At 59.5% G+C, this 27,185-nt stretch overlaps 3 protein-coding genes across 4 annotated transcripts in view; 2 read left to right on the forward strand and 1 right to left on the reverse strand.

The window, feature by feature from the left end:
- The window catches only part of LOC148056207 (uncharacterized), a 98,957-nt gene extending 84,174 nt beyond the window's left edge, over window positions 1-14,783 (forward strand). The window contains exons 33-69 of the mRNA XM_087753324.1: window positions 217-270; window positions 1,017-1,070; window positions 1,254-1,307; window positions 1,569-1,622; window positions 1,998-2,051; window positions 2,240-2,284; window positions 2,598-2,642; window positions 2,994-3,101; window positions 3,416-3,469; window positions 3,754-3,807; window positions 3,990-4,043; window positions 4,348-4,455; window positions 4,889-4,942; window positions 5,253-5,360; window positions 5,693-5,746; window positions 5,874-5,927; window positions 6,166-6,219; window positions 6,636-6,689; window positions 7,449-7,556; window positions 7,749-7,802; window positions 7,895-7,948; window positions 8,241-8,294; window positions 8,781-8,834; window positions 9,035-9,088; window positions 9,356-9,409; window positions 10,119-10,172; window positions 11,270-11,323; window positions 11,402-11,455; window positions 11,651-11,704; window positions 11,825-11,842; window positions 12,004-12,057; window positions 12,246-12,308; window positions 12,633-12,798; window positions 13,134-13,240; window positions 13,535-13,615; window positions 13,887-14,075; window positions 14,479-14,783. Coding sequence (XP_087609450.1) covers window positions 217-270; window positions 1,017-1,070; window positions 1,254-1,307; window positions 1,569-1,622; window positions 1,998-2,051; window positions 2,240-2,284; window positions 2,598-2,642; window positions 2,994-3,101; window positions 3,416-3,469; window positions 3,754-3,807; window positions 3,990-4,043; window positions 4,348-4,455; window positions 4,889-4,942; window positions 5,253-5,360; window positions 5,693-5,746; window positions 5,874-5,927; window positions 6,166-6,219; window positions 6,636-6,689; window positions 7,449-7,556; window positions 7,749-7,802; window positions 7,895-7,948; window positions 8,241-8,294; window positions 8,781-8,834; window positions 9,035-9,088; window positions 9,356-9,409; window positions 10,119-10,172; window positions 11,270-11,323; window positions 11,402-11,455; window positions 11,651-11,704; window positions 11,825-11,842; window positions 12,004-12,057; window positions 12,246-12,308; window positions 12,633-12,798; window positions 13,134-13,240; window positions 13,535-13,615; window positions 13,887-14,075; window positions 14,479-14,628 — 2,592 coding nt within the window. The 3' untranslated portion in view covers window positions 14,629-14,783. The remainder of the gene's footprint in view (window positions 1-216; window positions 271-1,016; window positions 1,071-1,253; window positions 1,308-1,568; window positions 1,623-1,997; window positions 2,052-2,239; window positions 2,285-2,597; window positions 2,643-2,993; window positions 3,102-3,415; window positions 3,470-3,753; window positions 3,808-3,989; window positions 4,044-4,347; window positions 4,456-4,888; window positions 4,943-5,252; window positions 5,361-5,692; window positions 5,747-5,873; window positions 5,928-6,165; window positions 6,220-6,635; window positions 6,690-7,448; window positions 7,557-7,748; window positions 7,803-7,894; window positions 7,949-8,240; window positions 8,295-8,780; window positions 8,835-9,034; window positions 9,089-9,355; window positions 9,410-10,118; window positions 10,173-11,269; window positions 11,324-11,401; window positions 11,456-11,650; window positions 11,705-11,824; window positions 11,843-12,003; window positions 12,058-12,245; window positions 12,309-12,632; window positions 12,799-13,133; window positions 13,241-13,534; window positions 13,616-13,886; window positions 14,076-14,478) is intronic.
- A 1,977-nt stretch (window positions 14,784-16,760) lies between these two features.
- On the forward strand, window positions 16,761-22,151 carry SLC31A2 (solute carrier family 31 member 2). Of its 2 annotated transcripts, XR_015703755.1 has the most exons (5): window positions 16,761-16,974; window positions 19,750-19,816; window positions 20,591-20,759; window positions 21,009-21,220; window positions 21,364-21,489. XR_015703755.1 is itself a non-coding variant. In XM_087753251.1 (4 exons), exons 1-4 carry the CDS (start codon window positions 16,969-16,971, stop codon window positions 21,530-21,532), a joined length of 411 nt encoding a protein of 136 aa, XP_087609377.1. In that variant the 5' UTR covers window positions 16,802-16,968; the 3' UTR covers window positions 21,533-22,151. The 2 variants fall into 2 exon arrangements, 1 of the variants encoding a protein (XP_087609377.1); XM_087753251.1 differs by lacking the exon at window positions 21,009-21,220 and having other exon boundaries at window positions 16,802-16,974; window positions 21,364-22,151.
- Window positions 22,152-22,286: 135 nt separating this feature from the next.
- NIBAN2 (niban apoptosis regulator 2) overlaps window positions 22,287-27,185 on the reverse strand; it is a 32,139-nt gene continuing 27,240 nt past the window's right edge. The window contains exons 9-14 of the mRNA XM_087753250.1: window positions 26,763-26,950; window positions 26,390-26,545; window positions 25,691-25,807; window positions 25,121-25,228; window positions 24,900-25,011; window positions 22,287-24,426 (exon numbers count right to left, since the gene is read on the reverse strand). Of these exons, the coding sequence (XP_087609376.1) occupies window positions 23,492-24,426; window positions 24,900-25,011; window positions 25,121-25,228; window positions 25,691-25,807; window positions 26,390-26,545; window positions 26,763-26,950 (1,616 nt within the window). The 3' untranslated portion in view covers window positions 22,287-23,491. The remainder of the gene's footprint in view (window positions 24,427-24,899; window positions 25,012-25,120; window positions 25,229-25,690; window positions 25,808-26,389; window positions 26,546-26,762; window positions 26,951-27,185) is intronic.

Below are 27,185 nucleotides of genomic sequence, written 5' to 3' on the forward strand. Positions count from 1 at the left end.
AACCGCGGTGCTTCAACAACGAGAAACCAAAGAGCTGGTTTGAAGTGGAAAGCACCAGTGCTGCCTTCGACAGGCTGAGCCGTTCACCTACGCCTGGCCCTGGGCGCTGCACTGTGGTTTGGGTTGGTCTCGGACCATGTGCTGGCAGGGGAGAGCCTCTCCATCCCTCCTACTTCTGTCTTCCCTCCATTGCTCATCTTCCGCCCTTTCCTCCAGGGTTTTGCTGGCTTGCAGGGGGGCCGCGGGCACGCAGGACCTCCTGGATCGATAGTAAGGAAAAAAAAATATTCCTTCTGCATGAACTCCGCATTTTCTTAGGTGGGAAGTCAGCAGGGCTGGTGCTACTGGTGGGGGATAGGGGACTTTTCCACCTTGGACCCAGCAGGAGATCAGGGCATCTGTAGGACCTGATCTTAACTTCCTGTTAAAAGACATAAAAAATCCTCAGTGGCAGAAATAGCTGGGGCTAGGGAAGAGCAGAATAATTTCCCCAAGGAATCAGCCTGCCCGAGGGACTTTGCAGCTTCCCCAAGCCTAGCAGGGTCTCTGTGGGGGACGGCAGCCTGTGGAAACCCTTCACACTTGGGTGGCTGAATAGCAGCATGGTCCTGAGTCCTGGGAGGGAATCAAAGCGTTTGCTCCATCCCAGGTGGAAATGCATGGTACAGGTTCAGGGAGGCCAGTCCCATGTTCTTGCCTACTGGGATAGAGACCCAGAGCAGCTCTTGCAGCTGGAAGAGTTCCTCCCTGAGAGCCTGCTCTCAGCTGGGCTTGGTGATGACCCCAAGAGTGAGCATCGCCACCTTCCCTGATGACAACCTTGCCGGAAAGCCAGCCATGGGGTGCTGGTGTGCAGGAACCACCAGGATGGGCCACAGTGGCGGAGTTTGTCCCCAGCAACCTGGTTTGGACTAGGTGACACCTGGCTGTGAGCACAGAGGCAGCAGCAGTGGCTCGGTGGGGTTTGTCTCATCTCAGCCTTTTGATTGACGCCTCCTCCCCAAATATTTCCAAAGGGCTCTCTGGGAAAACCTGGACCTGATGGAGACCCAGGCTCCCTGGGCCCAAAGGTGAGAGCTAGGGCTTGGGCTGGTTGGAGCAGTGACGGTGGTGAACAGCCCTGAGAGCCTCTTGGCTGCCATGGAGAGACCCGGGGGGATCCCATGGGTTCAGATGTGGACACCAAGGACAGGAAGATGCCTGCCCACATCCCGGGAGTGGAGGTTTGTTAATGTCCTCGTCTTGCCTGGCAGGGGCTGCCTGGGAAGCCTGGCTCGGAGGGGCCGCAAGGACCTGTCGGCACCTATGTAAGTGATAGACCTGCCTGTGGAAGGGCGTACAGTGCTGCCTGCCTGCCTACCTGCCTGCAGGCAGCAGACGGGTTCAGGGGGAGGCTCGCTGGAGCAGTGCTGCCTCCAGCCAGGCACTTGCTGTCCTGCCAGGGCTCCTGCCGTGCCCGGCGTCCTGCATTTCCCTGGGCGAGAACTCAGCCTTAGCAGCCACCTTCTCCCAAAACCCCTGAGATGCCGGGCAGCCCTGGCTGCCTCCTAATGCCGTGCTCTCCCCAGGGCTACCCGGGACCTGCCGGTGACCGTGGGAGGCCGGGGCGCAGGGGAGACAAGGTAAGGCTGGGAAATTCAGTACAGCAGCAAGGGAATGCACTGGGGTGAGAGTCCAGGCTTCAGAAACATTTTTGGGTTGGGCTGACGAACCCAATGGATGGGTTTGGGTGGTATCTGTGAACGGTCTCCATCAGCTGTGCCAGGGAGGCTGCAGAGGTGGCAGGAGGAGAATGGCTGGAGCTGGCTCCCACATTGGGTGAACTAGTGGTTCTCCAGCACTTCATCTGCCCAAACTCCTGTGGCTTGTTATAAGATGGCAGGCAGCTGGTTTGTTGCTTGTTGTTTTTTGGTTTGGTGGTTTGTTTTTTTTTTTCCTTAAGAGGTTACTGTATTAAAACGTATGGAGGAAAGGAAATCTTTCTTGCCTCCTAACAGGGAGAAATGGGAGCCCAAGGCCCACCGGGATTTCCAGGAAAAGCTGGTCCCAAGGTGAGTGCTGTTTGCTGCCACCCTGGGCAGCTCCAGCCGCCCCGGACAAGCACTGAGCAAGTTGCTTTTGCTGGGCTGGATATGGGAAAATGGGAAATCTTTGCCACTGGCATCAGGGAGCTAAACCGGGGAGAGGGGAGCAGTCAGGGCTGCGGCGTGGGGCTCTGATGGTGCTTTTCCCCACCCAGGCCCTGCCAGGTCCCCCTGGTCCACGAGGCGCTCCTGGTTCCCAGGTAGGGCTCGCCGTGCTCCCTGTGTGCCTGGCTTCTCCGGTCCCTCTGCCATGGTCCCATGTGGATGTGCAATACTCTGCAATATATATCGTGTGCTACCTATAGCATTAGCAGCACGGATCCCGGACCCTTTTGTGGGAGCAGGCAGGACCCTGGTCCTGCTTGTTGCTGGCTGGGTTTTGTCCTGATGCTGCACAGATACCGTTGAGGTGGCCTGGGCACCCGGGGATTGTCTGAGCAAAGCCTCACCCTGCTCGGGGTCCCCTGTGCCTCCTTGCCATGACCATCCTGCTGAACATCCTTCTTGTTTCAGGGCAGAGCAGGAGACCCGGGTCCTCGAGGGCTTCCAGGGCTGCCTGTAAGTGGGAGAGCTGTAGCTTGCAGAGATGCTCTGTAGGCTGAAGTTGGGTGTTGTCCCAAGATAGGTGTCTGCTCTGGAGGCAGCTTTGTGTCCAGGCCGGTCGTGGGGCAGAGAATGACCCAAACCCTGTCTGGGTGGCTGGGTGGTGACAAGTAGGGTACAGGGACAGCAGTGTCCTCCTGCACCTGCAGTGATGAGGTACTGGAACCCACCAGGCACAGGTGGTACCTTGCAGACCCCATGGTGGCCTAACTGCTTCAGGCATGGGGCTCCTGCTGGCATTGCCCTCCCTGGAGCTGCACCCCACGCTGCATTTTGGAGTGTCTAAGTGGCCTTTTGGCCTTGCAGGGTATTCCCGGCATGCGGGGGCTGGATGGCATCCCTGGGAAGCCTGGCTTGGCAGGAGAAACAGGGGCTCCTGGAGCGGCTGGTGCTGCTGGTCCACCTGGGTACCCGGTGAGTGCAGATGTGGCTTCTTCAGTTGATGCACAACACAACCTCCTGTCTCAGCTGTTTGTTCTCTGCTGGTAGGACACAGCTTAGCAATTTTTCTGGTGCAACACTTTTAAGGGAGCTCCCAAAAGCACGTGCAAGAAGAGAAGGAAAAGGGAAGCTGGTGCAAGGGGCCTGAGAAGCTGCGAGTGGTTTCTCTGCCCATGGGGACATGGTGTGCTGGGGCCTCCCAGCCCCTGCCACCCATGCTCGGGAGCTGCAAAGGCCTCCTGAGTTAGTGCAATGCCTTGCTGCTGATACGGACTGTTTGTTTTCAGGGACGGGAAGGTCCAAACGGACCTGAAGGGCTTTCAGGGATGAGAGGAGAGAAGGTAAGGACAGAGAAGGTGAGTACTGAGCTGCCCAGGCAGGCAGAGCCTTGGGATCGCTCTGCTTGCCTAAAGCGGGGTTTTCCTCCTGTGGCTGTAGGTGCAAGCACGCCTCCCAGTTTGGCCACTGGCTTTGTCCAGTGGGATGGGGATTTACGTGTCTGGTGCGAGGTGGGAGAAGAGCCTTGTAAGCTCTCCTGTGGGGGCTAGGGCAGTGGGGTGCACAGAGGACCTGCGTGAAGGACCACCATGGCTGCCTGTCCTAATGTCTGTGTGTCCTCTGGCAGGGTGATGCAGGAGATTCTGGGGAAGCTGGTGTCAGCGGGCTGGATGGCGAGCAGGTACGTCAGCTGGGGAACCCTGTCCTTCGCTCGGCTGTCTCTGGGGGTAGGAAGGGAGGTGGTTGTGGAATCTTAACTAATCCAGGAGGTTAAAGCTGTGTCTGCATTAGCTGAGCCAAAGGCTTTGAGCAATGTGGTGTAAATGAGCTGTGCTAGGGCTGGGCTGTGTGTTTCCTCCCCAGGGACCACCGGGACTGCTGGGAGCAGAGGGTCAGCCAGGGTCCAAAGGCGAGCAGGTCAGTTCCCGCTGGGTGCTGGGGGCGAAACCACTGGTGGCGCTGGGCTCGCCTGGCCCCGCTGCTGCAGGGGCAGGCAGGCACCTAAATCCACATGGGGCTTTTTGAAATCCACCCCCAGCATCCTCATGCCTGGGGATTTCTGTTGCTGCGTGTGGTAGGGGGGTCCAGATCCCCACAAAGCTTTGGTACCTGGCACAAGGAAAACTGGGGCTACCGTATGGTGAGAAATGATGGAGGGCAGAGCCAGGGTCAGTTGGAAAAGTCAGCCAAGAATAATCCTCGTCATCTTTGTCTTATGAAGGGAGAGGCAGGAACCTGCGGAGCTCCGGGCATCAGAGGGGACCCCGGAGAGCCGGGGGACGATGGGCCAGAAGGGCCGCTGGGGAGACCTGGGGAGCAAGGAAAGGAGGTATGTGTTCTGGCTGACACCACGGCAGTCACTGCTGGAGGCCTCTGCCAGGGGATGGGGACGGGGACGGGAAAGGTGTGCCACCCAGCGCTCTGGCTCTGAACAACTGCCCGTGCTACGGCTTGGCCACAGACAGGCTGAGGTGCCCCCGTGGAAGGAGGGGGCTGATGCTTTGGGGTCCCCTCACTGGGGGGAGCTGCTGCTTGGCTGTGCTCCATAGTTTGTCCTCACTCGCTTTTGGGCTAGCTTGGATCAGGGCTGGGGGTGACCCCTGGCACAGGCAAAGCTGCAGGGCCATCTCTTACTCAGCACCAAAATCCCGGCCAGAGGAGGGTGGAGAAGCCCATGGAAGTCAGCTCAGCTTTTAACTCCCACTGGGATGGGGCTGGAGAGCAGCTGCTGCATCTGATGTTGATGTTTCTTCTCCGGGCAGGGTGCCACTGGTGATACTGGAGACCCGGGCGAGCCAGGACCGCAGGGACAGAAGGTGAGGAGTGCCTCTAAATCTGTTGCTCCTTGCAGCACCTCAGGGACACCCGCAGCCTGCTCAGCCTGCACTGCTCAGTTTGGCGTGGTGGGGGCAGAAGCAGGACACGGGTGTCCCCATGGCTGAGGACAATTGGAGATGCAGGGCTCAGACCTGCCATTAGCACCTCTCCTGAGCACCCTAGGGTGAACTTCTCCTGTCTGTGGCACCCAGTGAGAGGGTGAAACACATCATTTCCATGCAGAAGTTCATTTAATTGTTATTCCTTTTTCCTTTCTCTGGTGACACCTCTGTCTCCATCCCTGAGCAGGGTGATGCTGGCCCCAGGGGCCCTCCTGGAGTGCCTGGCCCGGGAGCTGCTACCGGGGAAATTGGAGAAAAAGGCCATAAAGGAGAGAAGGGCCAAGAAGGTTTGCTGGCAAGTACAGAGAGGGAGCTGCCTCAGCCCTATGGGCTCACAGCATCCCTGCAGGCTGGTGGTTGGGTGCTGGGTGCTGAGGAGGGGGGCTCACCTGCATTGGGACACCTTGGGCTCCAGGAGCTGCAGAAAACACTAGGAATCAGCAAATCTCCATAATTAGGGAGTTTTGTGTCTCATGGGCATGGCTTCAAAACTAGGTCTTGTGGGCACAAAAGGATAGTTTGGACTTGCCGGGCAGTCCGGGTTAATGCTGCCTCTGGCCAAACTCCAGCCTCCTGCCCCCTGGCTGGGCTGGGACCCTGCTGAGCACATCTGCCTCTGTGTCCCAGGGCCAGGTCGGTGTCACCGGAGCTGCGGGACCTGCTGGAACCAGAGGACGGTTTGTAAGTCAGATCGTGTCCCTCCTCCCATTTTGGCTGATCGCAGACATGGCAGGGGGGAACGTGTGTGTGACTGGGAGCACTGGGCAGGGTTGAATCAATGGGGCTCCTTTGCTTGTGCCCTGAACAGGGTGGGACGGGTCTCCGAGGTCCTCCTGGGCTCGATGGTCCCGAGGGAACAAAGGTACGGTGGGGTGATGGCTCCAACCCTTCACCTCTGGATGAAATGCCCTTTTCTGGTCTTTTGCCAAGCTCTGCTTTCTGCTTCTGGCTGACGGGGGATGTGGTGGGGCTGGTTGTGGTGGAGGAGCTGGGTGGGGGACCTGCCATGGGACACTCCCTGCCTTGTTGCCTGAGATCCAAAGTCAAGAAGGCAAGGAAGGGGTTTTCCGGGGACAGAGCTGTTTCCCCTTCTTCCGCAGGGAGATCCAGGGCCACGAGGCATGGATGGACCCACTGGTGCTGCAGGATTAGAGGTACTGATGCCTGGGATCTTATAGAGCCAGGAGCTGCCAAAGGCTTCCCCAGTGCTTCACCATTTCCAATGCAAACCAAAGCCAAAGGATTTATTGCCCCTTAACTGCCCAGGCCAGGGGGCTCAGGAGCGAGAAGGGTTTTTTAATGCTTCACATCTTGGCATGGACTCCCAGGAGGTGCCCCCACCCCAAAAATCAGACCATTTCATTCTGGCACCTGGGGATGCCTTGTGAAAGACCCATTCCTGCTATTGAATCATGTTCACTCCTACGCGGTGCCCGGGTGCTGCCTGGGCATGTGCCTTGGCCAGCTGAATGTGGTACGAGGGAGAAGATGCTTAAAATACCTGGACAGGGCCTGAGCGCGAAGCACATGGTGGTGATAGGCTTATTCTAAATCCCCCACATCACCGCAGGGACTCGCTGGAGATGACGGACTCAAGGGAGATGGCGGCAAGCGCGGTCCAGCGGTGAGTACCAGCCCTGCCCCTGCAAAACTTCCCTGGGAAAGAGGTTTGGTGGCATCTTGTGATGGAACAGCAGAGCCTGGGGCTGGGGCTGTGTGACACCCAGGGGTGACCGCAAAGCAAGCTCTGCCAGCCCGAGTGCCGGGCTGTGTCTCCCAGGTCCTGCCCTGTAATGGCTTTGTAAGTGAGTCATCGTTTCCTTGGTTTCCCTAGAGCCAAAGCTCTGTAAAGGCATTTTAATACAGCTATTAAAAACAGTGCAAAAGCACCGCGGCTATTGTGCAATTAACTCTTGGCTGTTGGAGCCTGCCTGAGGCAAGTCCAGGGCATTTGTTTTCCCCCTCCTCTGCTTTCGCAGGGCGAATCTGCAGGTGTCTGTAAGGTCAGAGGGCTCCAGGAACCACCCTGTGCTCAGGACTACTTGCGCTGCCCTGAAATGCATTTTACAGTCGTGATCCTGACATGCATAGAGCCACAGACATGTTATTGGTGCCCTGCACACAGCTGCAGGATAAATTCCATTTGCATCCCAGTTTTCCCATGTTGCAGTGCCAGTCTGCCCAGGCACGACATGTCCTTAACTCAGGCAATTGCCTTTGCTGGGAGAGGTCAGAATGCGGAATAAACTCCAGGCAGATTTGCAACGCAGACAGCAAGAGCTCGGTGTAGTTGAAGACCCTCGAGGGGTGGCTGCTGGGATGCTGCTCCAGATGGGGTGTTGGGCTGGGGTGTAACCAGTGCCCCCATCTATGTGCATCGCAGGGCGCAGTGGGTGCCCGTGGGCCAGCAGGTGCCCCTGGGCTCCGGGGCTATACTGGGCATGAAGGAGACAGAGGAGCGGCAGGTGCCAAGGGAGAGCCGGGCCGGCAGGTAACTCCTCTCTCTGCTAAGGGGATGGGCAGGGGACATCCCCGCAGGGTGGCCCTCCCCGCAGGGTGGCCCTCCCCAGCATAGCTCCAGCACAGACCCCAGGGCAAGGCAGCTGGCTTTGTATCCTTCTGCCTTCCCCCAAATAATCCAGAGCTGATGCCAGCCTCGTGTTTTGTCCCCAAATGAACTCAGGGTCCTCTTGGGCCACCAGGTAAAGCTGGAGTCATGGGGCTGAGCGGCACCGAGGTGAGTAGGCTTCTCTGCTGCCCCACTTCTCCACCTCTGGCTTTCCTCACAGCCCAGGTCAGAGTTGGGCTGATTTTTGTCTTCCTTCCTAGGGCCTGGCAGGTGCAAAAGGGGAGCCAGGCAAGCCAGGAAAAGTGGGGCAAACGGTGAGGAGTGGGATGGAGCCATACTGGTTCTCCCTGGCACAGGCAGTGGGATGCTAGGATCTCCCGACTGCAGTGAGGTCCCACATGGGCAGCACCTCCTGCTCCTGCTGAAACACCCCTGTGGCCCTGCTCTGCCCAGCCTGCTGCAGAGAGGGGCAAAAGTCTCAAATGGAGACTTCAGCTTAGAGCATCCTTCTGTGCACGCCATGGCGAGAGCAGGGAGGGAGGCTGGGAGGGGACATCCCTGGCACAGCATCCTTATGGAGGGGTTTCCTTCTCTTCGGGATTTTAGGGGTCTCCAGGACAAGCTGGTCCTAAAGGGCGGAAAGGTCGCAAAGGAGAAAAGGTACCTCTGAAATCCTTCTCTGCAGATGGCACCCGAGGGGGACCGGCCACTGGGTATGGGGTGGCTGAGCCTGAGCTGGTCAACCCTGCTGTGGTCCATGGAGAAAAAACAGGGGGAATTGCCCCAGAGGGGCCCATTTCTCCCCATTGTAAAGACAACCGCGCATCAGTGCCTGGTAAACACAGAGCCCTTAGATGTCCTTGGGCTGTCTTGGCTGGTTTTTGGGTGAGGGGCTGGCAGGTCTCCCCAGCTCAGCCCCACAGGGCTGCCTCCATCCTGGGCCAGGTGCCCTTGAGGGGGGACAGGAGACCTCCCTTTCACAGGCCAGCTTTGCACCATGGCCTTGGTGTCCATCTCCAGGGTCCCACAGCACCTGGTGAGCTCTGCCCTCATCTCCATGCAGGCAGCAGCCCCTTTTCCCCAGTCCAGGTCCGGGATGTGGCCTGGCTGCTGGTGACTCATGTCCCTCATCTCTTCTTTCCCCAGGGTGATGTGGGGAGTGAAGGGGAAGAAGGGGTCCCCGGAGAAACTGGCAGACAGGTGAATGGCACCGTTGTCCCCATGGAGGGTGGCAGGAGGCATGGGGATAATGCTTGGAGCTCTCAGAGGTCTTACAGAGGGGCCCCAGTTTGCTGGGGGCTCGGCATCCCTGGGCGGGCAGTGAGGGGGACATGGGGCGGCTGGCTTAGTGCCTTTAACAGGCTTGAATTGCTTGTGAGTCTTTAATCTGTTGTTCCTAGGGCAAGCGAGGCAAGGTGGGCCACCGGCCCCCGAGAGGCCCCCGGGGACCCAAGGTAGGTTGGCTTTGCCCCGCCAGGGTGAGGGCTGCTTTGGCTTGGGAGCCCCCCTGAGCTGCTGGGGTGCCTGAGCCAATATAGGGGCACTGCGTAGCTGGAGGGCTCTGTGTCCCCAGCCCCTTCCAGCCCAAAGAGGGGGTCTCCTGCACCCCCAGCCCCTGTGGGCTGCTCTCCCTGCAAGAGGCACTGGGGCATCCCTCCTGCCTTGCTCTTGTGCCGCACTGCTGTGCCCACCAGCCAGGGTCTCTCACTCTTGCATTTCAGGGCTACCCAGGCGACAAGGGGCCAGAAGGACCCCCAGGCCCCCAAGGACCCTATGTGAGTATTAGCTTGGAGGTTTTGGGGTGCCGGTGCTCCCCATTTGGCCCCTGCGGGTACCACTGTGCAACCCAGCTCTGCAAACAACCAAAGTAGAGACTCATTTAAAACGAGTGAAGTTCCTAGGTGTTTCATCCATCTGTCCTTCATCCATCTCATCTTGCCTTCTCTTCCCAAATTAGCATCCCAGCAGTGCGTGTGTAGTCAGGCAAATCACATAATTTCAAATATGTTGTTCTAGAGGCCAAATACTTCCTTTCCAGTGAAGTGTCTGATGCCTGGCAGTGCTGAATGCTTGCAGAGGTCTGTCCCCACGTTCCCAGAGAACTGCCGTGGCTGGAGGGACTGGCTGCACTGCAGCAGCCAGCATTGACCAAACCTACTCAAATATTTTTTAAATTACTGTAAATTGTTTTTTCTCTACTTAAAATAAAAATCCCGGCTTTGGAAGCTTCACAAAATAAAGCCAGGATGTTCTACAACCAGCCAAGGGACCTGAATTGCATTTTTAATGGGGTTTGCTGAGGGATCCTCCCAAAAGCAAAAAAATCAAAGATTTGATGAGAAATGACTCAAAGTTTCTAAAACTGCCTGAAATTCTCAGAATCCTTGCAGCAAGCTAGGTTGTGGCGAGGTCCCTCCTTGCCAGGGAGCCGACGGGAGCAGCTCAGCCTCAGGGTGATGGGGTGCCGTGTTGTTTCTCTCTTAGGGCATCCCAGGGCTGAAAGGCATGAAAGGAGACCCTGGACCGAAAGGACACAAGGTAGGTGATGTGCACCAGGCACCTGAGCCCCGGGCACAGCAGGGAGTCCGGGCACAGGCTAGCATTTAATTTTCTGGATGCAATCCCTTATTCCCCTCTTCTTGAACCCTGATTGCTGCAGCATCCTTCCTTGGGGGTTGACCACTGTGTCCCCAGGTGCTGGGTGATGGGACCTTTAGACTTTCTCCAAAACCAGTCCCTTTTCTAGCCTTTCCATCCTTCTGGAGTTGCAAGCAGCAGTGTGTACAATCTTTTAATCCCCTGCTCTCAGCATTGATGCTGACACAGCACAGGCTCCTACCTCCTCTGTGCCGTTACTGATGAGCTGATGGATCCAACCTTGCCCTGAGAAGCCAAGCACATCCTCACGGTCCCATCCATCAGCCGCAAGGCTGTAAATAAGAGTGACAAGCAGTCCCTGGTGGCAGGCAGTTGCTCACATCCTTCAGAAAATGAAACCCCAGTAACAAATAAAGCTTTAAATTTATTGCAAGCTAACTGAGCAATGGCAGAAGCTAAAGTCCAGGGCGTTCAGCAAGGCCAGAGCCTGGGAGAGCAGGCGGAGGGGAGGCTGCGGGCAGCTGCTGTGCTGGGGTTTCTTCCCCTGCTCCACAAGGCTTCAGCACACAAGAAATTTTCTTTATTTTCTCAAAGTGTTTCATGGGAACTTCCAAGGTTTTCTTGAATGTTATTTCAGTCTGGGATAAAATACTTTCGGTTTTGCCTTTGCAGCTGAGCAGGGGAGGCAGACATTCCATCACGCCTCCTCCTTCCCCAGCAATATGAGTACAGTAATTCTACCAAATCAAAAGGGTTTGTTTTTTTTTTCAGAAATTTTGCAGCCAGACGTAACTGGGAATTTCCCATTTCCAGCTGCTTGCTGGAGGTGAGGAGATGTTTGGCCTGGGGAAATGTTCCCAGGCAGGTATCTCCTGCCAGGGTCAGGCAGCAAGCAAAACCTCCGTTGCCTATCTGATGAAATACCAGTGACGGAGTAACGAGAGCAGGGTTCCCGATGCCCACCCTCTGGGACGGGTGTCCCGGGGGAGTTTCTACCCTCCTCTTTGCCACCAAAGCTCTCCCCGAATCTCTCCTAGGGCGAGAAGGGCAGCGTGGGTGACCTGGGCCAGCAAGGGGACGATGGCTTCAAGGTGTGTGAAAGGTTTTGCTCTTGTCCTCCCTCCCCTTTGTCCCTTGTTACCCTGTGTGACACCTGCCACATCTCCTAGGGCAAGCCGGGACCCCATGGCATCCCTGGGAGGCCGGGACCCAAGGGACAGCAGGTAAGGGCAGGGTGGAGGGGTACGGGAGGAACCAAGATGAGTATTTGGGGGACGGGAGGAACCAAGGTGAGTATTTGGGGTGAATTCCTCATCTTTCCATGCAAAATCCACCTGAGGAAGGGGCTGGGTTGTAGAAGGGCATAGGGCTGGGGGATGCCCCGTGCAGCTCCCTGACCTCCTCTGGTGTCTTTGCAGGGTGACACTGGCCCCCCTGGCCCGTGGGGACACCCTGGCTTCCCCGGGACACCGGTGAGTCCTTCACCTTCCTGGCAGGTTTGGGGTTCACTCCTGGTCCCACGGGAGTTGCACTGGGATGAGGCTTTGATCCTGCCTGCCTCCCTCTTAGCCGGTCTTGTCCTTCTCTTCCAGGGCTTGTCCGGACCCAAAGTAAGTAGGGGGGAGTGCCTGGAGCCAGGGTCAGCCCTGCTGCGGGGCACCCTCCCCTCCTGCCCTCTCCCTGGGGTGCAGGGTGGCCCCATGGGGCACCCCGGGGTGTCGCTCGGCACAGCAGCATCTCGCCACCTTGCTTTTCTTCCCACCTTTGGCAGGGGCTGAAAGGCTTCCCAGGGCTGCCGGGACCCAGGGGCATACCGGGTCTGCCGGTAAGCGGAGCCACTAAAGCCTCTCCTGCCAAAATCTGGGTCCTTTGCTCCCCCAAATCTGGCAGCGAGGTCCCACCACGCTGTGCCATTGGGGATGGCTGGCTGCCGGCGTTGTTGGAGGAGCTGTGAGTGTGGCAGAGGGCTCGTGGGCAGCAGCCAGCATCACCAGCATTGTCATTGTCACCCAGGGTCTTGTCGGTCCCCCTGGTCCCAGCGGGCCCATGCTGATGCTGTCCAGGGAGGAGCTGCGGGTGAGTGCATTGGAGGCAATGCTGTATGGGAACAAGAGATTTCCATCCCCACTTTGGTGGGTGCCACCCTGGGAGGAAGGGGCTGACAGTGATGCTGTCCCATGTCCCACTGCTTCTGAGGTCGTCTGTGCCCAAGGACCAAGGTCCTTGCACAAAGAGCAAACAGATGTGGTTAATCTCTCTTGCACCACGCTTGTCCTTGTCCCCTGTATGTCCCGACCCCTGTATGTCCCATCCCCTCCCTGAGCACCTGGCAATGTTCCTGGCTAAAATAAGAGGGGAGACTAATGCCAGCTTGGTTATATCCCCCACTTTTTCTTTCAGCACCTAATTTATCCCTCCAACCACCTGAATTACACCGCGGTCTGGGCTCTGCTGGACACCCTGAGCCAGGAGCTGCAAGCTCTCATCGAGCATCCCAACGGCACCAAAACCAACCCAGCGGCCACCTGCAAGGAGCTGCTGCTGGCTCACCCCAGCCTGCCTGACGGTACTGGGGTGCATATGGGGTCCCCTCATGTTGGCCCTGGATCTGGCCAGTCCTCCCCACTCCGTCCCGGTGTGGGGAAGACTGGCCAGATCCAGGGCGAACATGGGGGGACGAGCAGCTCTTTGCAATTGAGAAGGGATGAGGATTTGGGGGGATGAGCTCAGCTGGGTTTCATGGGCATCCCCGGAGCAACGGGATGGCAACCAGGCTGCATCCCAGGAGGATGGAGGTTGCAGCCCAGGGATGTGCCACGAGCTGAGCTGGGATGGGCACTGCATGGCATCCTCCCCATGCCAAAAACTGGGTGCCAGGAGCTCCCCTCTGCCTCCCTCCAGGGCAATACTACATCGACCCCAACCAGGGCAGCCCCCAGGATGCACTGGTGGCCTTCTGCAACTTCACGGCAGGGGGAGAGACCTGCATAGCCCCCGTCCACAACCAGGTATGGGGTGGCTTTTGTAGGGCACCTCCAGCCCCGCGTTACTGCTCAGGGTGGGCGAGGATAGGGGGTTGGTGTGGCTGGAGAGGGACAGCGTGGCCCGTCCCCTGCCGTGGCGACCGCTGCAATCACAGGGAGCTGTTGGAGCAGTTTGAGGTGAGGCTCCTGGTCACGGTGTGTGGTCGGGCTGCAGGGACAGGTCACACGCATGGGCTGGTATAGCTGGATCCTCATCCTGGTGGTGCCACTGTCGCCTGTTGGGACAGCGTGACATGGCCCCCGCCCCCCTCCCTGCAGGTCCCCATCAAGGCTTGGCTGAGCACCTACGCCTCTGAGGACACCTTCGAGTGGTTCAGTGCCCTGCCCGGGGGCTTCCTGGTGAGTGCCCGGCCGGGACAGCCGAGGGGACACGAAGCCCATCTCACAGGGTCAGGGGTCTCCTAGTCCCTGTCCCGCTGCGGTGGGGCGATGCCTGGGCACAGGGTCCCACTGGCTGTGCATGGTGGGATACAACACCTCCCTCTGCAAGAAAATCCAAACCAGTGCTTTAGCAGAGAGCTGAATCCTGCTCAGTTTTTGACTTGGGGGGAAGCATAGACCCCTCCAAGCAGCCCCTGTTACCCAGTTTTCTCTCTCGTTGCCCCTGCAGCTGGAGTATGCAGGGGCCAGCCCGGTGCAGCTCCGCTTCCTCCGCCTGCACAGCCGCCTGGCCACCCAGAAGGTCTCCTACTCCTGCAGACCAGCTCCTGAGCAGGGCCAGCCCCAGCCGGAGAAGGAAATCCGCTTCCTGGCTGACTCCCGGGAGCAGAGCTATGCAGCCAGCCTGCAAGGCTGCGTGGTAAGCTTAGCCATGACCGGACCCTCTTCTCTGCTTGGAAGAGCCCCCTGGTATTTGCAGAGCCCCTCGGCGCATGTTTGCACCTCCAGGGTTTGGGATAGACTTGGGGGATGAGGCTTCACACTGCGATGGGGATGGAGAGGATCATCTCCCCAGGCCCAAGGAGCTGCCCCGGTCTTGGGGAGCGGGCTGGGATGTGGCAGGGGATGGAGTGGGCTCCAGGGGACACGGGAGAGAAGCCATGCAGGGCTGGAGACCTTTCTCCCACTGTTGGGTGGGACTGTTGGGTGAATCAAGGAGCAACTGGAGCAGTAAAGGGGACAGTGGGTGCTTCGAGAGGGTCCTTCAGGCCAAGAGGCCAAGGGTTTCGGTGCCGCTCAGCTGCTCCTGGTGCTCGTTTCAGCCGGACAACGAGTCCTCCATCACTGACACCATCTTCCAGTTCACCACGGAGGAGCTCTCCCTGCTGCCCCTGCGGGACCTGGCCGTCTTTCACAACGGCGACGCCTCGCACCAGTTTGGTTTCACAGTCGGACCAGTTTGCTTCAGCTGAAACCAGTGACACCCAAACCGAGCTGGCTGGTTCCCTCTCCACCCAAGAGCTGTCCTGCTGGGGATGCATGCGGAGGTGGGGGATGGCACGGGGCTCCCACCCGCTCCCCGGAGCTGCCGGTCCTCTTTTTGAGATACGTGTTTGTAGCTGCATTATGCCACGGACTACACTTCCTTCTGGAGTAGAAGAATATTGTTTACAAAAGTAATTTCTCTATAAATTATATATATATTATATATATGTATAAGAAGGTGCTAATTTAATGACTGATTGGGGGAGGCTTGTATAATTATAACCACTGGGAACTGTCTACTAAAGAAAAAAAAAACCAAACAAGCAAAAGGCAAAAATACTGCCAGCTTGGGAGAAGGGGAAGGGAAGGGGCTTTTCTTTGCCTCGGTCAAGTGCACAAATGCTTGGAGCCTCGGTCCCTGGGACCGGGCTGAGAAGCAGAGCTGGAGGGCCCTGGCAGCCCCAGCGGCAGGTCGGTGCCACGCTGCCCGCTCTCCGCAGGGCCAAGCGACCGCAGGCTGCTGCCCTCGGCTGTTGCGAGCCCCAGCAGCTCCAGCCCAGCCAGGCATCGGGGCTGAAAAGGGGTGATGAAAGCAAAACCCCCCAAGTCCTGGCCCTGTTTTGGATCCGCAACTCATGCGGGGCTCAGAGGGAGTTTAGTGGTGTAGAGCTGGGTGCTATGGCAAGACCGTGCTATAAGGCAGCATCGCCCTGGTTGGGCAGGGGCAGGAATTTAAGCTGTTTGGCTTCTGTGCTGCAGCACTGTTATTTATCACTTTATTTTTGTTGTGCCCAGCAGTGTTTCCCTTGCCTCTAACTGTCCTGCCAACACTGGGCTACTTGGCCCCGGGCGGGTATGGGTGAGTCCCGAGGGCCGAGGGCTTTACGTGTGGCACCTGAGCCATAGCCGTATTACCAGCACCCCCATTTCCCCGCTGCCGTGGGGACATGCGGGCGCATCCTCACGGGTGCAGCCGAAACCCCAGGCCCTGCCAGGCTGAGCCTTCCCTTCCCGGCCGGGAAGAAAGGGGAAGAGGAGCTGTTTGCGGCCAGGGAGCAGGCGGTTCCTGCACGGCTGCCTGCAGCGCAGGCAGAGGGGTCAGGCAGCACCCAGGGTCTGGCACATCCCACGGGTGCTGGGTGCTGGTGAGAGAGACCCTATGCAGCAGATTGCAAAGGGAAAATCAAATTCCGACTCAAGGCACGTTACATCCTTGAGAGAGAAGCAGAGCAGACATGCAACATGACAGCAAACAACATTTTTTTCAGGGCAGAATTTTTTTTTTTTTTGCACAAATTGCTGATTTTAGCAGCATTTTCCGCTGTGTTTTTGCAGAGAAGGAAAGCGGCACGCACAGTCCACACCTCACCTCACCTGCTGGCCAGAAGCCAGAGGAGCTTCAGCTGCCAAAAAAATTGTGTGTCCATTTTTGATAGAAACTTTTGAGGAAAGATTTTAAAGAGAAGTAGCATGGTGATGGGTTTATCCAATATTATTTCTTAATTCAAGCAGCAGACACACCCTGAATAACTGCAATTCCACCTCTCTGACCATAAGGAAAAATACACTCATTACTAAAAGCGTTTTTTTGCTGGCACCCCTGTATTTTCTTCCCAAGCAGGGAGTTACACATGAATCCCCTGGCAGGCACTGGGTGCCTTTGGCGGCATCAGCACCCGTTTGCACTTGGGGAAACTGAGGCAGGGGCAGCTCCGGCGCTCCCTCCTCCTGCTCCCTGGGGTGATGGAGGTGTACGGAGTGTGCCAGCGAGGAGCGGGCGCCTGCGTGATAAAGCCGCAGCTGGGAAGCGAAGTTCCCCTTCGGTCTGTCCTGTCTCTCTCCGGGAAAGGGTGGAGGGAAAAAATACCTTCCGTATTTTGCAGCTGGGGTTGCAAACACTCGGCGATGCCTCGCTCTCCTGCTGCCGTGGGGAAAACCAGCAGAAACACCCGTGGGCACTTTGAGGGGCCTCGTGTGATGCCAGCGAGAACTGGGGGGTGAGGTAGGGATGGAGCGAAGGGAAAGCGGAGCCCCAGGGGGTTCAGCCCCCTCTTTCCCCGGGGATGCTGAGGCCCCTCCCCGCTGCGGGGCCGGGGCTGCGCCGGGGGGACAGACACACTGACAGACGGACAGACACACTGACAGACGGACGGACGGATAGCGTCCTCCCGCCCGCCGCACTACAACTCCCGGGGAGCCCCGCGCCGCGCGTCAGCGCCCGCGACGGGCCGGGCCGGGCCGGGCTGGGCCGGGCTCAGCTGAGCGCGGCTCAGCTGCACCGCACCGGGACGGGCTGAGCTGCACCGGGACGCCCCCGCACCGCCGCCATGCAGGTGAGCCGGGCCGGGCCGAACCGGGCCGGGGGGTCCCGGGCGGCGGGGCCGGGTGTGCGCCCCTGGCGCGGCGCCGCAGCCTCTCCTCGTACGGCTCTTCCCGTAAATCACCCCTGAAACCCCGCAGCTCCCTGCGGACGAGCCCTGTTTAAAGGCCGCGGCATCGCCGTTCACCGTCCGGCACCGCGTCCTTCTGCCAGAGCTTCGCCCCGGTTCCCCCTTTCGCCCCGGTTCCCCCCTTCGCCCCCGTTCCCTCCTTCGCCCCGGTTCCCCCCTTTCGCCCCGGTTCCCTCCTTCGCCCCGGTTCCCTCCTTCGCCCCGGTTCCCCCTTTCGCCCCGGTTCCCCCCTTTCGCCCCGGTTCCCTCCTTCGCCCCGGTTCCCCCCTTTCGCCCCGGTTCCCCCTTTCGCCCCGGTTCCCCCCTTTCGCCCCGGTTCCCTCCTTCGCCCCGGTTCCCTCCTTCGCCCCGGTTCCCCCTTTCGCCCCGGTTCCCCCCTTTCGCCACGGTTCCCCCTTTCGCCACGGTTCCCCCTTCACCCCAGCCTCACCCCGTGCCTCAGCCCGTGGCTCCAGCGAGCTGTGCGCAGGGTGGGCTCCTCGCACCCCTGTGCCCCTGCGTTCCCACCCCAAAGGCTCTCCCATCACCTGCTCTCCCATCGCCTGCTCTCCCAGCACCCATGGAGGGGCTGTCATGGGTGCGGACTCACACCACGCACTCGCAGCAGGAGCTCAAGTCATGGGACAGGCCTTAAACCATCACCCATCAGGTTTACTTCATGCTCTGAGCTCAGACGGGATGTTTAAGACTACTGGGTCCCCCCAGTTTGCTGGTATCCCTGTGGGGTCCAGAGAGTGGCTCACACCGGCTCCGAGGAGCATCCCGGTGTGGGGACACCTCCCCAGGCCAGTGTGTCCCCAGTGTGGGGCTGCAGCCTGGGCTGGCTGGGACGGTGTCCTGTTTGTCAGGCTATTTTGCAAACCAGCGGTCAGTGTGCTGCAGGAAGGCAGGCTCGTCCCAGCGTGCGGGGCCGAGAGTCCCAGTTGGACCAGAGCAGCAGGTCGGGATGCGCCGGGCAGCCTGACACTGCTCCGCACAGGCGCCGCTGGTTTTTCACTTAACGGCAACGAGTAACCCCAAAACTGCAGCAGATTAAGCCACTAAACACACACGTTGTGCACATGAGCAGAGGCAGCACGGGATATTTTTCAGAAGCTTTATTTGTGTATGCAAATACCTGCAAGGTGCAGAGGAGGAGCTGGGTGCAGCCTTACCTGGGCGCTTGCTCAATGACTGCTGCGTGGGCGGGTGGGTGAGGACAGGACCGTGTCCCTCCGACCGGTGTCCCTGGGCCTGTCGCATCGCCCCGGCAGCGTAATTCCCCTCTTGCAAAGAGCGCAGAGATTTTTAGGACTTGCCCTCTTAATCTTTGCACATCGCGTCTCACCCAGCAAGATGCTGTCTCCGGAAAAATCACGCTATAGCATCACTATAGGAGAGGAGCGAGGGGCCATTGGCCCAAGGAGCAGCGTTTTGGCCTCACGGCCTTGGTGGGTACCCAAAGACATGTGGCTTCACCCCAGGCTGGGAGACCTGGTGCAGCGAGGGGATCTCCTGCCCGTCACTTCTGTCCCTAAAATAGTTACCTCCTGCTTACATGCCGCTGCCGACTTGTGGGTGAAGCCTGCAAAGGAGAAATAGCTTCATTTAAAGGCTAATTATCATTAATCTGTTGCCAAAGGAAGCTTAAAAGTGTGAGCCAATTACACATGTTAATGTGCTTTGGGTAACAAGCGGCCGAAGGGTGTAATTAGAGCCCGTCTGTGGCACGGACACCCAGTTTTGGATGGTATGTCTGGCCCGGGCCGGTCCCGTCGGCTGCATCTGCTGGTGTCAGTAACGGCGGGTATGCGCGGCCAAAGCCAGGTCGGTGCGGCAGAGGAGAGGGCGCGAGCCCCACGGACGCTACCTAGAGAGATTCACCAAAAAAAAAAAAAACCAAACCCCAAATTCCATTTTTTGTGGTAAAATGAGCAAGACTTGGCAGCTGTGGTGTCAGCTCTGCAGGTGGGTCCATTACACAAGAGCAACACTTGCTCCTCCTCTTTCAGTGTGATAAAGAAGGGGGGTTGATGCCGTTGTAGGACGTGGTCAGACAGACGGACAGTGCTTGGACTGATGCTCCTCTGCCAGGGAGGCATCCCTGGACCAGCCGCCCTGACGCCCATCGTTAGGCAGTCGCGCTCGTGGCTCTGGGTGCTTTGGCCCGTCCCGGCGGTGCAGGAGAAACCCCCAGGAGGCAGAGGAGAGCGGCGGTGGCTGGGCTCTGGCCACCAGCCAGCTTCGCTTCAGGCTGCGGACGGTGGCCACCAAGCCTCCGTCTGTCTCCCACGGACCTTCCCTTCGCAAATCCAGGCTAATGAAGTCCTGGGCTCATCTCTCTTTATCGCAGGGGTAAACTCTGGCTTTTTCTCGCCAGCCCCGACACACACAGGAGCTGCTGCTAGAGGTGGAATTTGTCCTGCTAGAAGTCAAGGGAAGAGTTAAGCCCAGTCAGCATGATTGTGATTTTCAGTGCAAGTTCCTCTTCCAGTTTCAGGAATCGGGGAAAAAAATTGCATCGTTTGGTAAAACCCCGGCTGAGCGTCGGCATCGGGGCTCAGCCCTTCGGGGCGGTGGGTGCATGGACCCGCCGAAGGTGCGGGCACGCCAACCCCTGTCTGGCCCATCACCCCGAGCCGGTTCCTAGCGCTGCCCTTTCCTTGGCCTCTCTTCCAGATGTCCTTCTACTTCTCGGACACGGCAGTGCTGCTCTTTGACTTCTGGAGCGTCCACACCCCCACAGGTAGGCTGCCAGCCCCAGCCCCGAGACACCCACCTGTCCGTCCGTCCATCCACCACCAGCCATGCTCTCTGCGCAGGGAAAAGGATGCAGGGCAGAGAAACGAACAGTGGCTTTGGATTTCTGGCAGGAGCAGTGCTCGTGGTGGGCTGGGAGGGGGAGAAGAGGGCCCCCACCCAGCATTAACGCCGGGGCACCTACTGCATGGGGGGTCAGGGCAGAGCCGTGATGGGCTCCACACACCGCTCAGCCCAGAGCTGGGAGGGTGCTGCCCGTTTTTGCCTGCCCCTCTCCTACCCTGATGAGTGATATGGTGCCCTGGTAATGCCCTGGGCAGGGGACGATCCTCCCGAGCTGAGAGCAGTGGGCAGGGAGGTGCTGGAAGTGTCCCCCCCCCAGGCCTGCCAAACCCCCCAGGTCACTCAGTGATGGTTTAGCTTCACCATTTTCTTTTACATTCTTTTTTTTTTTTTTTTTTCTAAATTATTGTCCCAGTATCATGTTTTAACCCCCACATTTTTGTGGAGTCGATGCGAAGATGCTTATTTTTTTCGGAGCAACCACCCCCAAAAAATACTCCCTAGGAATTTAGAGGGGGGATTGGGCTAAACACACCATTTCCCAACACTTCACAAACTGCTGCCTGTCACTCCAGCCCAACCCTGATCCCAGAAGCCCTCCATTCCCTCCACCTTATCCCATGGATATGCGCAAGCACTCCATGCCGGGACCCACCGGTGTGGGGTGATGGGCAGCGGTGGGTTGTTTCTCCTGCAGGGATGGTTCTCTCCGTGCTGGTGATCCTGCTGCTGTCGATGCTTTACGAAGCCGTCAAGATGGGCAAGGCCGTGCTGCTGCAGCGGGCGCTGCTGGCTCTGCCCCGCAGCCTCAGCCGGGAGTCGCTGGCGGAGCCAGAGGAGCGGGGCACCGGCCCTGGGCAGGGCAGGTACCGCAGGGACCCCTTTGCACCGGGATGCTGGGGCCGCGGGGGGGCTTGGGGACGGGTGTATGGCCCCTGGACCAGCGCAGGAGGGGAGAAAGGCTGTGAAGAGACAGCCATGGCGTAACAGGCTCTCAGGAAAGGGGTATATGTACAGTCTTGGGAAGCAGCCCCGGGGGCATCCCGGCTCCTCCAGGAACTTTGGGAGATGTCCAGGGCATTTTTCAGCTGTCTTAAATGCTCACGTTCCCCCAGGAGCCACCGTGGGTGCAGGAGGGTCCTTGTGGTTCGGGGATGTGCACAAGCAGTGGCTCAGCCACCCCAGCAAGGCTGGCCTGGGTGTTTCCTTCCCAGCACAAGCCGTTGGAGCCAAGCCCTGGGTTTTTCCTCTTGTATTTAATCCCAGACCATGCCTGAGGCTGCTCTTACTGCCAACCTCTTAATAATATCCTCCCTGTTCCTTTGGGGTAAGATTTCCCCTTGCACTGCTGTTTGCAGCTGCCGTTCCTCTCCCTGCTCCCCAAACCCATCTCTGGCCACTCCAGGATGCTGGTGGGGGTAAATGCTGCCCCAGCCCCTTGCTGATGGGGTTTCCCATCTTCTTCCACAGGTGGTTTCAATACCACGTCGGCCAGACGCTGTTCCACGTGGTGCAGGTGGTGCTGGGCTACATGGTGATGCTGGCCGTCATGTCCTACAATGCCTGGATCTTCCTTGGGGCCATCGTAGGCTCCACACTGGGCTATTTTGTGGTGTACCCCCTGCTCGGTCGGGGCTAGGCGCCCGTCCCGGGATGCTGGGTGATGTGCTCCACGCCTCCTGCTACTTTGTCTGGAATAGCTGCTGTCACTTCTGCTGGGTCTGTCCTTGTCCCCGTGCTGTGCAGGATGCAGCACCCCAGGGACTTGCTGCGGGGACCCTGAGCGCTGGCCTGACTCAGGTGGGGAGGCGCTGGGGAAGGGGAGCCCTGTGGCTCTGCCACGCTGCCTCTGCCACCGTCCTCAGCTGGTGGCTGTCCCCCGCCTCTCAGGGAGCTTTGGCCGGGTGATGGTGGCGGGGAGATGCTGGGCATTTCCTCCCCTCCACCCATTTTTTTGGGGGGGTTCATCCTGGCTGGAATGGGAATGATCCAGCGACCTGCTGGGGACAGGGACGTGCTGGGGACAGGCACCCCTGCCCAGAGCTGCCCTGCACCAAGCCCCTCTTCACACAGTGCCTTCTGGGGATAACGGGGGTCCTGCCCCCCTCACCCCCGCTCCTGCACAGTGCTTCAGGGATGGGATCGGAGCAGCCCCCGAGCTGTCGGTGCGGCCGTGCCGAGGGGAAGCTGCTGCTGCGGGTGCCTCTTGCTGCTTCCTCGGAACACCCCTTTTAATAAAATCATCTCAGTCGTTGGGCTCCTGGCTTGTGTTGCTGCTGGGTGGTCTCAGGATGGGACATACCCCAGTCACAGTGGGAGTGGGGATCCACAGCCCTACCCCTCCAGCACAGCCCCAGGGGGGCGGTTCAGGAATAAGGACAGCCTCCTCTGGCTTTAAATAAAGCTTTTCTGATTTATTAATTATTATAAGCATATTTTTAAACATTTGTATAACTTTCAATAAAATATCCTGGAAGAGACAGGTTTTAAGTTCCCAAAGCAAGGCACTCTGGGGGGCCTCCCCGAGTGGGTTAGGCTGGGCACCCCCTTTCAGAGGCAGAAACAGCGGCACCTAAAATACAGGCGAGTGTCGGGGTGCTGGTCCCTGCTCCGTGCACGCACACGCGTCTCACGCTCACGAGTCCTGCCAACCCCTACCAGCTCAGGGGCTTTTAGCATCTCGGCAGGCAGGGCTGCTGGGGGTGCCAGCAAACCGCTGCTAAGGCTCGACCATCACCGCAGGTACCAAAACCTGCAGAGCCCAAGAGCCGGAGAAATCATCCGTGCATGGTGCTGGGGAGCTCTGGAGGGCAAGAGCTGGGATCCCCGCACTGCACGGAGAGCCTGAGCCCCGAGGCAGCCCGGTCCTGCCAGGCAAAGCTGGAGACACCGTGAGTGCCACCTTCCCCTGTAAGTTTTTACTTTGAACTGAAATAGCTGCTGGAAGACCCCAGGGTGAGGGTGGCCAGGGGTGGGTGCTGGGTGCCGTGAGCCCAGCCTGGGTCCCATGAGCCCACGCCTGTCCCAGCTCTCCCCCCACCGGCAGCGGTTCAAGCCACCCGGTACTGCTGTATCCCCGCCATGCCCACGGCTGCCGTCGTGGTTTTCCATCATCCCCCGTGTCCCCTGCTCCCACTGGCACTCCCGGAGCTGGCTGGGTGGGATGGCGACGGGCAGGCTCCCAGGAAACCCCCTGGACTGGGGCAGGGGATGACCCCTGCATCCCACACACCCATCCACAGCAGGGCTCATGCCAGCCCCCCAGCACCCCAGGCAGTTGTGCTGGAGGGGGGGCAGATAAAGCATCTCTTCAGTAGAAAAGAAGACAAGGCAGAAGAAGGACAGAGCAGAGTGCAGGGGGTGCCCCAGGCCGGGCCAGGGCCTCCCCCAGTCCGACCCAGTTAGGACCAATTGGCTGTGGCCAGCCCCGCGCAGCGGTGGGGACCCCCCTGGCTAGGCAATAAGGTCTTGGTGTTTCCCATTCCCTCCCTCTCCCGCGGCGCCACTCTCCATCCCTGGCAGCGCAGCGGGTCCTATTCCCCTTACCCCAACCCCCGGTGTCACCGGGGCCAGTCCATGGCGGGGGAGTGGCCCGGGGCTAGAACTCAGTCTGCACCCCCTCGCTGCTCTCCGTTGTGCCTGCGGGCTGCGGGGGGCTGCACTCGCTGCCCGGGGGGGCCACCTCCTCGCCTGTCTCCTTGTCACTGGGCTGGTGGCAAACCATCCCGGCAGACAGTGACGGGGTCTCGGCTCCAGGTGCGGGTGATGCTGGTGTGGCATGGGGCACCCTGGCTTCTGATGGGACATCGGCTCTGGGTTTGGGTGATGCCGGTGTGGTGTGTTGCACGCTGGCCGCTGATGAGACATTGGCTCCGGGCGTGGGTGATGGTGGCATGGGTGATGGTGGTGCGGCATGTTGCACCCCAGCCCCTGAGGGGACCTCGGCTCCAGGCACAGGCGATGCTGGTGCAGCATGTTGCACCCCAGCTCCTGATGGGACTTCCGCTCCAGGCACAGGCGATGCTGGTGTGGCGCGGTGCTCCCTGTCCCCCTCACTGGCTGGACCTTGCAGGGGGACATCACCTGGGACAGACCCTGCCACCTCCTTGGTGGCACTGCTCTCCTGTGTGGTATCGGTACCATTCGTCAGCCGCTCCTCTGCCTTGACACCATCCCCGAGGCTCTCCTTCGCCAGCGCCTCCTGGATCTCCTCCACCCCATCCGGGGAGCTTGGTGGCACCCCAGGGTCCGGCTCCTCCGGCTCCCGTGGCTCCAGGGAGCTGGGCTGCAGCAGCGCCTCGGTGCCCACCTCATAGGGCAGGACCCCCTCGTCGTCTTGGATCACCGACACCACTTGCTTGGCTCTGCGGCGCTTGTCGGCGGCCAGCTCGGCCTCGGGCTGCCCGCTGTACTCCTCGCCCCAGTCGATGGGGATGCCCTCGCCCAGGAGATGCAGGTTGGGATCGCTGTTGTGCATGACCATGCTGTCACGGTACAGGTTGTGCTTCCGCTGCACGGCCGCCTCCTTCACAGCTGGGGGCACCGAGAGAGATGTGAGACGGGCTGCGGGCACAGGGCAGCGCCCGCCAGGCTTGGGCACCTCTCCCAGCCGCCCCCTCGGGTGTAGGGTGCAGGGAGAGATGTCTGGAACTGGGCAGAGGGCTCAGCATCCCACCCACCGCTCAGCCCTGCCAGCGGGAGGGCCAGGTGGGGTGGGAAAGCTGCTCCTGGTACAGCCCCAGCACCCTGCATGGGGTCACCCCCTCCTCGTACAGCCCCCCAGCACCCTCCGTGGTGTCACCCTCTCCTTGCACAGCCCCCAGCACCTTGCATGGCGTCACCCTCTCCTTGTACAGCCCCTAGCGCCCTGCACGGGGTCACCCCCTCCTCCTATGGTCCCCAGCACCCAGCATGGGCCCTCCAGGTGCTGCTAAGCCCAGGCTCAGCTTACACCCCCTCCAGCCACCCCAAGGTGCTGGAGCCCCCCTGGCGCCGCAGGACCCTACCTTGCATGATGTCTTTCATCACCGACTGTAGCACGACCTCCTCATAAGTGTTCTCCACCAGGATGAAGCTGGCAAAGTCCTCAAAGATCAGCTCCTGAAACTTGGCTAACTCCTGCCATGGGGGAGAGGTCGCTCAGCCCAGGGGGATGGGAGGGAAGGATGCTCCAGCCCCTCCACAGGGGTGGGTGGTCCTTCCCCCACCCCAAATTTTAGCCTCTTACCCCCTTGCAGGTCGGTGCCAGCTTTTTCAGCAGGAAGGGGATGGTGATCTGCAGCAGGGCCTCTCTGAAGAACTTCTTCCGCACGGTGCTGCTGTCGTAGTCGTATTTCTGCAGGGCGAGCGAGAGGGCAGCCCTGGGTCACTGCGGGCTGTGGGCTGGCAGCTCCCCTGCCCATGGGCACAAGCCCCTGTAGTTTGACCTCCCCCCCAACCCATTTCCACTGGCGTGAGCAGGTCCCTCTGCTCCGCACATCCTTCCCAGGGTGCCTGAGCCCGGGTAGGAGCCGGCTCCTCCATCGCTGTCTGCAGGAGGGTTTTTGGGTCAGTCTGAAACCTGGGTGGCTTTTACAGTGATGCCTGTGGTCAGAGAAGACTTGGATCCTCCAGGTGAGTTCCCACTTGCCTGCCCCACGCCCCAGCAAAATGCATGAAAATCTCAGTATAAAGAAGTATTTCCCCAGAAGACTTTTGTTAAAATTGGTAGGGTCATTCCTGGCCTATTTCCCAGGCTGCTGGCCCTTGGAACAAGGCCAGTGAAGGCCACCGAAGGCCCTGACCCACCACCCCTCACCTTGAGCACCCTCTCGAGGATGCGCTGGATGGACTTGCACAAGTCATCTTTGCCCTGCAGCTTCCCCAGCTCCTGATGGAGCAGCGTCTCGAACGTGTACACGGCGTCGTCCATTTGCTGCGAGCAGAGGCAGACGGTCAGCACTGGCGTGGGGGGGCACCCCAAGGGACCAACCACGTGGGCAGGGGGCTCTTTTGGGGCACCGCCACACTGAGATGAGCCTTCACACTGGCAAGGTCCCTGGCATCCCAGTGTGGCATCCAGACTCCACCCTGAGGACCAAGGTTGCTAAGGGAGGAGGGTGCTCAAAGCTGGTTTGCACCCTCCCTTTCTACACCCTGCTCCAGGTTTGGCTGGATCAGACCCCAGAACTGGGCTACTGGCCTTGCTGGTGCCAGTGGGCTCAGTGGCAAAGGGGCAGCTGTGCTGCGACACCCAAGCCTGGGTGATGAGTCCAATGGTGGAAGGGTGCCCCACGCTGCTTCCCACCCGTGGGCTCCCTCCCTGCTTGGGCTCCTGCCCATCCATCACACACCCTTAGCTGGGTGCCAACGACATGAAGGTCCCTCAGACAGGACAGACATCCCGGCCAAATCCCTGCCTGGCTTGGACCAGCCTGGGTTCCCCGCTCTGCCTTTGCTCCCCAGCCCTCTGCGCTGAGCCCAGGGGGACATGGGAGGACCCCGGTCCCCATCCCACCTGTCTCATGTGGATCTGGGCCCTCTGCTTGAAGACAGATGTGCTGGAGACATCGAATCGCTGCTGAAGGCCCTCCAATTTCAGCTGGTCCATCTTCTCATAGCACGACTGCATCTTGACAGGGTGGAAGGCCAGGTGGGAAAGCTTCTCCATATACTGGGGAATAAAGCCAAGCTCAGCAGGGCAGGACAGCCTCTCCGCACACTCCGGGCTGGGACATGCCACCCCACACCAGGCATGGCAGCCTGCACCACCACACGGGCTTCATGCCCACGTGTTTTATCAGCCCAGGGTCCCCCAGTGCCATCTGCACCAGGACTGGCCCTACCACCCCCAAGCCCACTGGCCAGCAAGGAGCATCACCAGGTCTCACCTCCGCCAGCTTCTCCAGGCCACCCTCGTTGACGATGTTCATATTCATGTCCGTCACCTCCTTGAAGAACACCTCCCGCACCTCGGCGAAGCCCTGGCTCGTGGGGGTCATCAGGGCCTCCAGAATGGAGGAGATGTAGGGCTGGACGTGATTACGGACGCAGACCTCCGCTTTGGGGAGGACGAATGCTGGGCAGAGAGGGGGTAAACATGGTGAGGCTCCTCCTCTGCCCTTCCAGCTCTGCAAATCAGGCTGTAAACCCACCCTAGGGAGGGGGACCTGCCCCTCTCCCCAGACCCCTCCAGAAGAGCTCTCCCAGACTTGCAGGACAATACAAGGGGCTCTTGCAAGGGGTCCTCAGTCTGTGTTGAACCTGTTCCTCCCCCACTGCCTTGATGGGGGGGGTCACTGCCCACCTTGTCC

This window comes from Nipponia nippon, unplaced genomic scaffold (assembly GCF_047370975.1).
Source record: "Nipponia nippon isolate SJK-2023a ecotype South Korea unplaced genomic scaffold, ASM4737097v1 scaffold_16, whole genome shotgun sequence".
NCBI classification, from domain to species: Eukaryota; Metazoa; Chordata; class Aves; order Pelecaniformes; family Threskiornithidae; genus Nipponia; species Nipponia nippon.

Excerpts from the sequence above, each read along its gene's own strand:
- SLC31A2 (XM_087753251.1), top strand. Across the intron at positions 19,817-20,590 it reads GAGCGTCCACACCCCCACAG|GGATGGTTCTCTCCGTGCTG; the intron begins GTAGGCTGCCAG and ends TTTCTCCTGCAG. Across the intron at positions 20,760-21,363 it reads ACCGGCCCTGGGCAGGGCAG|GTGGTTTCAATACCACGTCG; the intron begins GTACCGCAGGGA and ends CTTCTTCCACAG.